Genomic DNA, 11897 nt, shown 5'->3' with positions numbered 1-11897 from the left:
CGGAAACTTGCAATTATGTTTTCCTGTTCCCCAGATGTCCCCATTGTGACTTCTTATTCATTGTTTCCTGTCTGTTCTCAACCTGCCTATATGGATTTATCTCCTCCCTCTCATCTGCCTGGTTGGACTTCCCTGGGACCAGGACAGTAAGCACGCTGGAGTGGGTTTTGTAAAGAAAGGGCACTTGGTGGGCCAAGTCCGTGGCTGTTTGGTGAGGAGTGAGGAATAGCAGATAAATTGGATAAACGGGGTCCCCAGTACTGCCTGTGGAGACTCGCGTTCCTGCCCGGAGTGCAGAAGTGAGGTGCTCAGCTCCGAGGACCACCCTGGGGAACTTGAAGGCTTGTCTCTTCCAGGTGGTGCCGGGTGAGGATGGGGAAATAGATGGAGCTCGGGGAGACTTCCTGCCTGTGCCGGCCTCACAGTCACTGGTGCCTGGAGAAGAAGTTCTTGAAGGCGCTGTTGTAGTTCTTGTTGAAGGCCGTGTAGATCAGGGGGTTGAAGAAAGAGTTGGAGTAGCTGAGCCACAGGAAGATGCTCTTCCAGGTGGCGGGGATGTCACAGGAGCACAGGGGGCTGATGAGCTCCGTGGTGAAGAAGGGGATCCAGCAGAGCACAAACACCCCAATGAGGATGCCCACCATTAGGGCGGCTCTCTGCTCCTTCTGTTCTCTCCACGTGGCCCCTTCTGTCTGGAAGGTGACAGTGGCGTGGCGGACGGTGAACACCATCTCGGGCTGCCGAGCGGAGGCCTTCACCTGGAAAAGGTAAGCAGAGGCTTCAGGAAGAGCCGCCTCTTCACGCCTGGGCTGAACCCAGACGCGGGTGGGCGTGAGCCCCGCACATCCACTTCAAGAGAACGTCCTCAGTTGTCCGACGCAGGGACCGGGCAGCATGTGGGGACCACCCTCGGCTATGAAAACGTGCTGACAGAGCTGGGTGTTTGCTTACATCTTAGAAATGGAGGGAAAATAGGAACATCTGCAATAATGCAATGACGATGGAGTCCCTGTTGCCGTCTGTTCAGCAGGGAACAACAGAAGTAAGCAGGTCACGCGGTGTATACAGTTTATGACCACGGAACACGAGTAATCAGGAGCCCGCTAAATCCTTATCAAACCCCGTACACGCAGGACCCAGGATTCCAAAATCTAGAGCTTTCTGGGTTTCTGTGAATCCCCTCTAAAAAGTTAGAATTTTCCAGAACTTTTCTTCTGGTATAAGGTTCCTACTGCTGTGCTTCCAGAACATATTCTACTGTTTGGGACAGTTCACTCACCAGGATGTTTATCTCCCTGTTCCAGGATGTTTATCTCCCTGTTTATTCTGTGTTCCGCCCCTTCCCCCGACTTTTATGGAAAACAGAGGCTCTAAACTCTGAGTCCCTCCACGTAGGTTCTCTCAAGTCCTCTGGAAGGCAGGTTCCCACTGAACTACATTCTCCAGCTTCACACCCCTTCTCTAAGGGGGTGGAATTCCTGGGAAAGGAAGCTCTTTCCTCCATTCCAGCCCTATTTTTTAGATCTTTGGGGAACTGGAATAAGGGGTGTCTGATGATGAGGCCCCCTAAATATAAGGAAATTGCAGTGGGCTGATTTGCTAAGTGAGCAAATTAGTTGCTCCAGTCACAATGTGGGACAGTTTCTGGGTCGATCAGTCATTCACTAGTGGTGAGACTACCCTGACATTAAATCCTTTTCTTCCCAACTCCAGCCTTCTGTGACCCCCGTACGCTTGAAAAGGAGAATTACCCAGCTCGCGCCCCAGCAGCTTCCCTATCGTATAGAATAACTGAGCTGAAAATAGGAACACTGTAGTTAAGGGAATGTTGGCTCGTGTATGAATTATTAAATTCATGTGATAGCCTTCCTGTCATCTGTTTGAAAAACAGTGAAACCCCAAGCATTATACAATTAAACAGAAGATCGTGAATATTGAAACAAATAGTTCCTTTTTCTGCAACCCTTAAAAGCACATATGAAATAAGAAGTGAAAATTTCTCTCTCCCAGTCTCACCCCTGGATGGAACCATAGTTACCTTTCTTATTTATTAGTGTATATCTGGGAATGCATTTCAGGGAGTTAATTTATAGAAATGCAAACACAGTTTTAGTTTCATTTTTCAGCATAAAGAAAATAGGGAAAACTACCAATTTCCTTAATAAAGCTCAATCCCAAAATGGCATCAAGGCAGCCATTTCCCAAAGATGGCAGTGGAAGAATAATTCTGGTCCTGACTCTTAAATTCCTAAGAAATTCTCCTTCCTTTCAGACCTTTTCGCTGTTAAGACTGGCCACTCAGGGATGTGATGCCATTGTGCCCACCCATTAATTCTCTATAGCACACCTGGTGTAAAAGCGGAACATTTAAACCAGACTCAAAGGCCCTGGGGTAACAGTAGAAATAAATACAGCAACACATAACTAGATATTCTGGCTTTTGAGCTATGACACACTCTAGGGAATCTCTCCACCCCTCCCATCCCCGCTCCCTGTCTGCCTTCCCTGTGGTCAGTGCCTTTTCAGGTTGACTCCAGAAGCCCATGCTTAGTCCTTTAGATACTCAAATTCCAGTTGCAAGACACAATGAGCCCCATGATTGGACTACCAGTGTATGACCAGTCTTCTGTGAAGGGTGAGATACACCCCCAGTGCTACATGTTCTATTGGTAGGAGTTTGCTCTTGCATAATGGAAAAAGCTGCAAGGTTTCCATTCTGAGGAGCCGTCTTCTCTCCTAATGATTGACACTGAGAATGTCTGCCTCTTTTGAGACTCTGCTGGTACCTTCAGACACAGTCCTGACCCGTATCCAGAGGGGCTGCCGTATCAGAATGTAGCACAGTACCTCATCATTCGTCCGAGAGACACAGGATCACAGGGTTGTTTGTTTTCCAGGTGTAGCGTAGGATATGAATATTTCTATAGCCCAAGTATTATAAGACAGTTTTATGGAAACCCATCACTTCAAATCTTGGTCCTCATAAGGGAATGTTAGGTGCCGTTAAGTGTGGGCCTGCTTGTGTGGGTATTTGGCAGCTGTGCTATGAAATCCTGGATTCTTCCAGTATAATGTACCCGGATTCTTATGAGCTGTTCCCAAACATAGCATGCATTCATTGTATCTACAAGAATTTTCCACTGTGTGGTAGTTCTAATGTTGCATAAGTGTACTCTTAAAGACTTCCCAGTTACTTTATTCCTAAGCTTGTCTTCAGGATGATTTCTCTCTGCCAGTAGGACCCACAGGCATTCTATCCACCGTCCTTTTCGCTGAGTTCTTAGCACGACACTTTGGGAGCACGTTCGCGGGGCCCCTTTCCAGCAAAGAATCTAAATTCATTTTTAACAGTCCTTTTAATGTTCCATGGGGTCTTCTCCCACTTCTTAGAATTCTGTTTTGAATTCCAATTAAACTTTTTTCCCTAAATACATTGTTTTTATGGTTTGCTTTGAGTAAGGAATTTTCATAGGTTAGAGAACTCCATGTTTCTCAGAAAAGCACACTCTCTATGACCTTGGTGAGAAATGTTGAGCATTTTATGGGTCCCTCTCTTGTGTGTGTGGCATTCAGTACCAGCTCACTCGGTGAGAGTGTCATTGGTCTGAAGTGGCTCTTCTGGGACAGCAGAGGCTCAGCTGCGGGGAGGGGCTTTGCTGTTGGGGAGTTTCAGGCTCCCGATGCTGGCAGGTGGTTGATTTGGTTGCTCACCCTATGGCTCTCTGACTTACAGACTCCTTAGCTCTTTGCTCATCAACGATTGCAATAAGGCACTTAATCAAGTCTGGAGAATAGACTCTATTGATTACTCTGTCAATTACTCATCATGGTCGTTAGTAGATTCACAGAGAGGTAATGGAGCAAAAAAAGGTGAACATTCAAGCCAAATTGCACCTTTCCCATCTATCTTTGAAGTGCTATATCATTTAAAGCACAAACCTCACAATTTAAGATTCACATGAAAAAATTTTCTAAGTGAACACTTAGCCTCACATCTCCAAATAAGCGAATTTTGGGGGGAACATGTACCTATGAGTTAGACTTCTCATTCTTCCAAAATGGTTATGTGTTAAATAACTATTTACTGGTTAATCATAAATCTAGCACGTTCTTTTATTTCCTCAAACTATGCTGCTTCACCTCCCTGTTAATATCGCAGATAATCAATAGATTATCATCAGTAGTGGGTATTGAAATTAAGGGGTGAAGACTCTTACCTTGGAAGTGTGGCTTCAGGTGATTTGCAGGTGAGATCAGGTCACTGTCACGATGTAAGATGTACTGATGAGTCAGGATGTTCAAGCTAGAGATGATCTCACCCATTTAAGGAGGGCTCCGCGAGGGGCAGAATAAGAACGTCCCCACAAACTTAGCAGAAGACCGACTATTCTGTAGCTGTGGCAACAAAGAGCCTTGCTACTTTTTTAAACTCCTTCAGTGGATCAAGGACAATGCAGCTCCGTGAATATACACCTGCAAACCAACCAGTCAGTGTCAGCCCTCACTTCTGAACGTCAGCCAGTTAGGGCAGGGCTCACCCCAATAAGTGCACCTCTGAGCTGCAGTCAACCAACAGCAGTCTCACGCAGTAACCCCACTCTGGGGGTGTCAGCTCCCTGCTCCCCTGCATGTCCTCCAGTCCCTGAACTCAACGCTGTCCCCAGTCCCCATAGATGATGGGCATTCTGCTCTGTCAGACGGCACCTGACAAGTGTAGCTTTCTCTTGCTATATAGTAAGGCGTATTTTTACTTCAGATACTGTGTGGTGGTTGTATCATCCTTGGACATTCTAGAGAGTCCACCGAGATCGTTTTGTGGATCCTCCCCAGGATCCTCGGGCTGCAGGTGCATTCACTGTACCCCCGACTCCAGTTGCCTTTGGATCTGCAGATGGGCATCATTCTCAGTGAGCTGAGTTCCAGCCAGCTCCACCAGGCTCTTCTCACTCCGTGTGTTTTGTTATACAAGGATTGTAACCAAGTGTCTTCGAATAAGATCATTCAGCTTAGGTCTTTGTATCGAGTCACTAGACCTTTGTTTGAGAGGTGCACCATTTGGTAATTGACTTACATTTTTGTGTAAGGCTATTAGATCTCTTGTCTTGGAGGTATACCATTTAGTGAAAATTTTTATGACATAACCTACTTACTATATTGTTGTTTTCTTTGTTTTTGCTGTTGTTTGTCTAAATATGCAAAACCTTGTTTTCATAGGTTTGTTTGTTTTTTGTGCTGGAATACCTTTTTTTTTTCTGTTGAATATAAAAAGGATTGTTCTGTAAGGCATTGGCTTGATAAGCTCTAATCCATTCCAAGGCAGATCTGAAGGCTAATGATTTGGGGACTGTTAGACTTTTGACCAATTTGTGAAAAAGCAACTGATCAAACTTTGCTTTGGGTTCTTCACAAAACTTAAGTGAGGGCACTTGCTATCTTGTCAATTTATGAAAAAAAATGTCACCTTGTCTAGTTGGTATTCCAGCTCATTGGATTGGTGGTCATATGGCCCCCTCTTGGCCTGTGGTCAAGGATTTGAGACACCATTCACAAGCACAAACTGTTGGCCAACTGTAGTGGCCATTTTCTTGTGTGTCATCGTTTGTCTAAGTCAAAGTCGCAAACTTCTCCTTTGTGAACTTATATTTCCTATTTTAAATTGCACTATAATGCTAATTCTTGCATTTCTCTTGATAAATATGAAAGAAAACTTTTTTACTTAATGAGGAATTTCTGAAAGTCAAAATCAATAAATTAACATATTTAAGATCAACTCTAGAAAAATTAGAAGACAAACACTAAACAGTTGAGAGTCAGCTTCTTTAGTTCTGCTAAGACCTTAAAACAAAATTCTAACTCTAAGTTAGTCTCAAAGATTTTGTAACTTTCCAAAACCTCCCCACCTTGCACATCTACATCTCCCATATTTCTACTCAGCTTTACCTGACCTCCTAAATGAACTATCCTTTCTTCAGGGATTTTCTCAGGAAAAACAAAATCACATTGTAAAATTGCCAGACAAGAAGTCAAATCTATAGAATTTCAGTTAAAACCTTGGTCTAGAGCTAAGATATAGGCTATAATTAAGAATTTTTCTAAACTTCAGGGAGAAGGGCAAAAAATTGCTGTAGAATTTAGACTTCCTCTCCCGTTGCGGAACACAGGCTCTGGACGCTCAGGCTCAGCGGCCACGGCCCACGGGCCCAGCCGCTCCGCGGCGTGTGGGATCTTCCCGGACCAGGGCACGAACCCGCGTCCCCTGCATTGGCAGGTGGACTCTCAACCACTGCGCCACCAGGGAAGCCCGAATTTAGACTTTTTTTAAAGAGTATTGAACAAAATTCTTATTGTCCTGGACTACAGATCAGCAGCAACTAGTTAATTAAAATCTCCCTCAGATGAGGAAACGTATTTAAAACTAGAAGGATAGAAAAGAGAAGAGCTATATAACCCAGCTGTGGAAATTTAAAATATAAAATACATAAGGCAATTTCAGAAGGCTTTTTTAAAGAGAAGATTAAATTAGGATTCAAAATTATAAACTAAGTATAGAAAATAGACTTCAGAAAACTTTCAAGCAGTATTCTGATGTAAACCCAACATCTGAAGTATAATCTTGTCCTGTCTTTCTATAAATGGGCTCAAACCTGAAGTAGGGAATTTAATAAGAAAAAATAAATTTAAATGTGAAATTGCCAATTTAGAAAATATCCAATATGGGGCTAGACATTTCCATATATCCTTAGAAAGTAAATAATACAAGATATGGCTCTCTAGATAAAACATTCAAAAGCACCTCTGTTTTCAAAGATTTGGGAGCCTAGACAAGAACACCTGTAAATACTGTCAGCAGAAGAATCCTTGAAAGAATCAATGTCCCCTATTGGCTAAAAATCAAAATGACAACTATCTAAAATCTGTCCAGTGAAGTCACTCCAAGGAAGATATTATCACCCAACAACTTCCTGTCCTTCTAAACTTCTAAGGGGAATTGCCTATAATTACAGATGTACAACAGTACGGCTTTCTTGTTTATATGGGTGTCACCATAACTACCATTGTCCCCACAATTATAAAACAATAGATCCTTCAGCCTAAAATTTTAAAGTCATCTGAAAAGGAAACATGCAAATCAACTTGTAATAAGTTTTAAAAAATTGAAAACAATGATTGGTTGTACAGATGCTGAAATAAGACCATGAGAGACAAATTTATGGTGTAGCTATTTAAAGGGCTTAAGGGAAAGTAAACCTTAGTTAATACGAAAATTCAAGCAATGAAAATCTTTAACAATCCTGTGTGCCAACTTGTAACTGATATTTCAGGATCATTATCAGAATACTTTAGTTTCTGTAACACAACTGCAAACTTAATAAGTAGAACCCGCTTCCAGATAAAATGTACTGCTGTCCTTACACGTTATGAGATTATAGCTGGTCTGTACATGAAAATGTGTACACTGTATATAATTCAAGACATTACTGAAGAAATAGCAATGATCCTGGAGTCCTTATGGACAAAAGACACCACAGACAGAAAGATTAATTAGACCAGAATGCATGAGAGTCCAGATTGATTCTTCCTAGGTTATCATGAATGTGCCTTTTTGTACCAATGTGAAAATGCTGGACCGTACTCCAGGTGGATTAATTCAACCACATGACACCTGTCTAAGAACTATTGCCTACTGAAGCCCACCCCTTAGTTCAGTAATTAAGGCTTTGACTCCTTGCCTCAGAGAAATTACAGGCATCAATTAAACTAGTGTCAGCACATCTTCAGAACTTATATTAAGCCTTTGAATCTTATGTTACCACATGTAGTAAATCCCCATTGCTAACTGAAACCAGCCAACATTTTTCTACTGATTGGTTCACTGTGATTCAGTATCTGTTGTCCAGAGCTTTAAAAGACTTCTGCACAGCGCTGTTCTGACAGACAGATATGCTGATTGCTGTGGGGTCTGAACATCAGGTCTCCACAGATGAAACTTCATCTTCAAGAAGCAACAACAGTGGTGGCGATTTGGACCGTCCTTGATGGTCTCTCTTGAAGCTTTGGCTGAATGAGGACCCAGATCAGGGGGATGAAAACTAAACTTAGGGCGAGTCTGCGTGTTCTGCAGCCTGGGTCCAGTCTTGAACGTACTCTGTCGGTCAAGGGCAGTTCCTCTCAGGGGACTTGGTCTTGCAAGCCGTGCCAGTCCCTCACTTCTGAAATTCAGGCATCCACGGACGGCCTCACTCCAATAAACTCCCACTGGAGTAACGCCCAGCAAACGAAGCTGCTCATACACAGGATGGCAACCCACTCAGACCTCGAAAGTGCCCCAGTCCCTTACACTAGCAAGGCATAAATCCAGCTCTGTCTTCACGTCAGCTCTTTAGTAGTGGTTTCATCAGACTTTGTCAAGGGTGCAAGGCCTGCCTTTCTTGTGTTTCCTGTTTTCATCTTGGTATCTGACAAGGGTTAGGCTTTCAGTATGTATTTGAATAAAACTCTGAAGATACAGAACAGGGAAGAAGTGTTGTGTTTCCCTAGGTAACATAGCTAGTTGGTGGTAAAACTGTATTTAGAAACGTTGGCACCTGCTACCACCGAGAAGTCAGGAAGCCTGGTTTTTAATTAACCCTTCACAGTAACATGAGGACAGAGGCAGTGCCGCATTTTGTGCAGAGCCCTGGATCACTTAGAGGCTGTGCAAAGCCAAGGGACCCATTTTGTGCAGAGCCCTGGATCACTTAGAGGCTGTGCAAAGCCAAGGGACCCATTTTGTGCAGAGCCCTGGATCACTTAGAGGCTGTGCAAAGCCAAGGGACCCATTTCTGAAAGTTATCCCGCAGAGAAGGAACATGAAACAATGCCTTGCTTCTGCTCTCTCCAAAGCTGAGCAGTGAAAACCCCTCTTCCTTCCACACTAAGCCCTCTGAGACAGAAGTATAATTGCTTTTCCCTTCTAAAGCTGTTTGCTATTAATTATAAATTGTGTTTACCTGGATAAGCGCCCTGGCAGGAGAGGATCTGTGTAAGGAGGGCCTTGGTGGGCAGCCAGCCTCCTGTTCCTGACCTGGAATCGGGGTGGATGCACACACACGGGCACTCCAGGCAGTTTGGCGGCACTCTTACCCATCAGCACTCCGTGTCCAGTTTAGAAATCTAACAGGTCAGGGTTTCCCAAATTTGGCACTATTAACATTTTGGTCTGAATAGTTCTTTGTTGTTCAGGGTGTCCTGTTTGTTGTACCACGTTTAGCAGCATCCCTGCTCTCTACACGCTAGATGCCGTTAGTTCCCTGTCCCCAAGTCTTGGTAATCAAAAACATCTCCAGACATTCCAGATGTTCCCTGGGGTAGGGGAGGGTAATTTGGGTGAGACTTTTGTTCTAGATAAAAGGACAGGTGCCCTCTGACCCCTTTTTCCTTCTTGTTTCTAGAATGATGCCCTCCCCTTTCTCCCATACCTACACCTCTGGTTCCTCTAAGCTTGACTGACTGGTCATACTTGGAATTAGCTACTGACTCGAAAAATACAATCGTATTGCAATGTTCACAATGCATGTCTCTCTCACTAGAGCAGACTCTTCATAGGCAAAGATGATGTCTTTATCACTCCTCGACCCCTTGCAGCAAGCCTGTAGTATGTGCTCAGTGTGCTTAATTGAATTTCCTTGTTGTCCCAGAACCAGTAACAGAAATGGGTGCTGCGTCGTGTTCTGATCTAACGTAAATGTGTGAAGCAGGTCCAAGGGATCACCCTTGGCAATGAGTGCGGTAGGGGGTGGGCAGCCTGCACAGCCGGTGGATTCATGTGAACTCTTATGGTCCCTGAATCTTGAATCGTAGGGTCAGATTACCAAGAGTGAACAAAAAGCAGGAAAGCGTGGATGGAGAGAAGACGAGAAAAGAGCCCTCACGGGTGCTGTAGCAGTTGCCGTACCTTAAATGCCACTTGTAAAGAGCTGGGGAAGTGTCTGCCTTAGCGTTTTAACTTCCTCCTGCAGCTTTACTCACGTCCCGGGAGGCAAGCAAGTGGTCCTCAGCTGCATGGACAGTCTGATCAGGGGTGGGGACAGGCCCAGAAAGCGGCACCACAGGCAGTGGGTGCATATAACAAGGGCAGAGGCTCTGAGACAGGTGTAAACAGTATCTTTAACCTTGCACGAGGACAGGAGGATGCTGGGCACGACAGTAACCCAGGAGATACCACACTTCGCAAAATTAATTGGCAAAGAGAAAATAGACTGGGTTGAAACACTAACCTGCTTTGCCTGATGTATGGCAGTCTTCCTGCCAAGTCAGGTGACCGTCCCTCCCTTCCCACCTCCTCAAACATCCCCCACTGTAAATGCAGGAAGCTGCACTTTTCTCTAGTGCAGCCCCAGAAACCAACGTCCTCAGGCGTTCTAAAGGATGTTATAGATCCATAGAATTTTCAAGCCTAGTGGGACCCTGTAGAATTACGTGGTCCAGATCCCTCGTTTTATATATAGGGAAAGAACCCATGAGAGATGACCTGCTCTGTGAATCTGAGCACGTCAGAGCAGAGTCTGTGATGCTTTCTTTCCCTCTCCCAGTCTACCTCCTTCCCTTCCCCTCCAGCCCCCGCCAAAATACGAAGAAGTCCCACTTTCTGCGGATGTGTGGGGAGATGTGCTGGGGATGAGGCCTGTGCAAATGCAAGCAAAGTTTCTTAAGGATCACGTTAACACCCACCTCCACGGCTTCGGAAACGGGGGAGACGCTGTTGGCCTTCCGGGGGCCCACGCGGAACTTGGCCGCCTTGTAGATCTTCCAGTATACGAAGAGCACCACGCAGAGCGGCAGGTAGAAGGCGCCCACGGTGGAGAACACGGTGTAGGAGGGCTCGCGGCTCACCTGGCACTCCTCGCTGCCCTCAGAGTAGGTCTCCCCCCAGCCGAAGAGCAGCGGGGCCAGGGAGATGACTGCGGAGAGCGCCCAGGTGAGCGTGATCATTACGTCGGAGCTGCGCTGGCGGGCGCGGAGCGTGTGTTCCAGGTGACGGGTGATGGGCCAGTAGCGGTCCAGCGCGATGGCCGTCACATTCCAGATGCTGGCCGTGCAGCAGAGCACGTCGCATGCGACCCAGAGCTGAGCGGCGCCCGGACAGCTCGTGCACCAGGCTCAGCGGCATGCCCAGAGCAGCCACCAGCACGCCCGAGATGGCCACGGATGCCACCAGGTTGTGCGGAACGCGGTGGAACGTGCGCACGCGGAGAATGGTCGCCAGCACCAGCAGGTTCCAGGCGAGCGTCGCGGCCACCAGGAGGCCCAGCAGGGTGAGGACGAGCACGCCGAGGACGGGGACCGGGGGCAGACTGGCGCGCGGGTCTTCGGCGTCGAAGCTGCGGTTGGTCTCCAGAGGGGCGGGGGTGGGGAGGATAAAGTAGGTGAGGTTCGGCGGCAGATCCATGTCTGGGCCAGGAGACGGGCTCGCCGGCGTGCGGAGGAGGGGTGGTGACCACTGTGTCGGAAGCCACTGCGGATGTGTGTCACCTCTGGCCAGTGGCAGGGTTTCTGGAGAGTGTCTGTGGAGTTTGCCCCGACCCCCCGCCAGCGAGCCTCCGTGGGAGACGGTGTGTCGGAGAGGAGAGGAGGGCGCTGGGCTGCGAGCCGCGGCGGGTCTGAATCCCTCAGGCGCTGGGAGAGCAGAGGCGAGGGGCTGTGTCTCGCAGCCGGGGCCCGTCTAAGCTGTCACATGACCAGGGCCCTTCGCCTCGGCGGAGACAGCAGTCTGGTCGCCCAGAGTCCGGCATCTCCCAAGTGGAGGAGGAGCTGGGCGCCCCCGGAGCGTGGGGCTGGTGCGTCAGAGCGGCAGTTCTCGCCGCGCGGCCTCCCTTCCCGCCCCTCTCGCCCGCGGCGGCAGCGGGCTGCAACCTCAG

At 46.9% G+C, this 11897-nt stretch overlaps 1 protein-coding gene across 1 annotated transcript; it reads right to left on the bottom strand.

Moving 5' to 3' along the window:
* Positions 1–425: 425 nt before the first annotated feature.
* HTR5A (5-hydroxytryptamine receptor 5A) lies at positions 426–11428 on the bottom strand. Its single transcript, XM_065884316.1, is given in 3 exon segments — positions 426–758; positions 10711–11110; positions 11112–11428. Coding segments are annotated over 3 exon segments (1050 nt in total).
* Between the last annotated feature and the right edge of the window lie 469 nt (positions 11429–11897).

The sequence above is a fragment of the Phocoena phocoena genome, chromosome 9, assembly GCF_963924675.1.
Source record: "Phocoena phocoena chromosome 9, mPhoPho1.1, whole genome shotgun sequence".
In the NCBI taxonomy this organism is placed as follows: Eukaryota; Metazoa; Chordata; class Mammalia; order Artiodactyla; family Phocoenidae; genus Phocoena; species Phocoena phocoena.
This window is presented reverse-complemented; position numbering and strand designations above follow the sequence as displayed.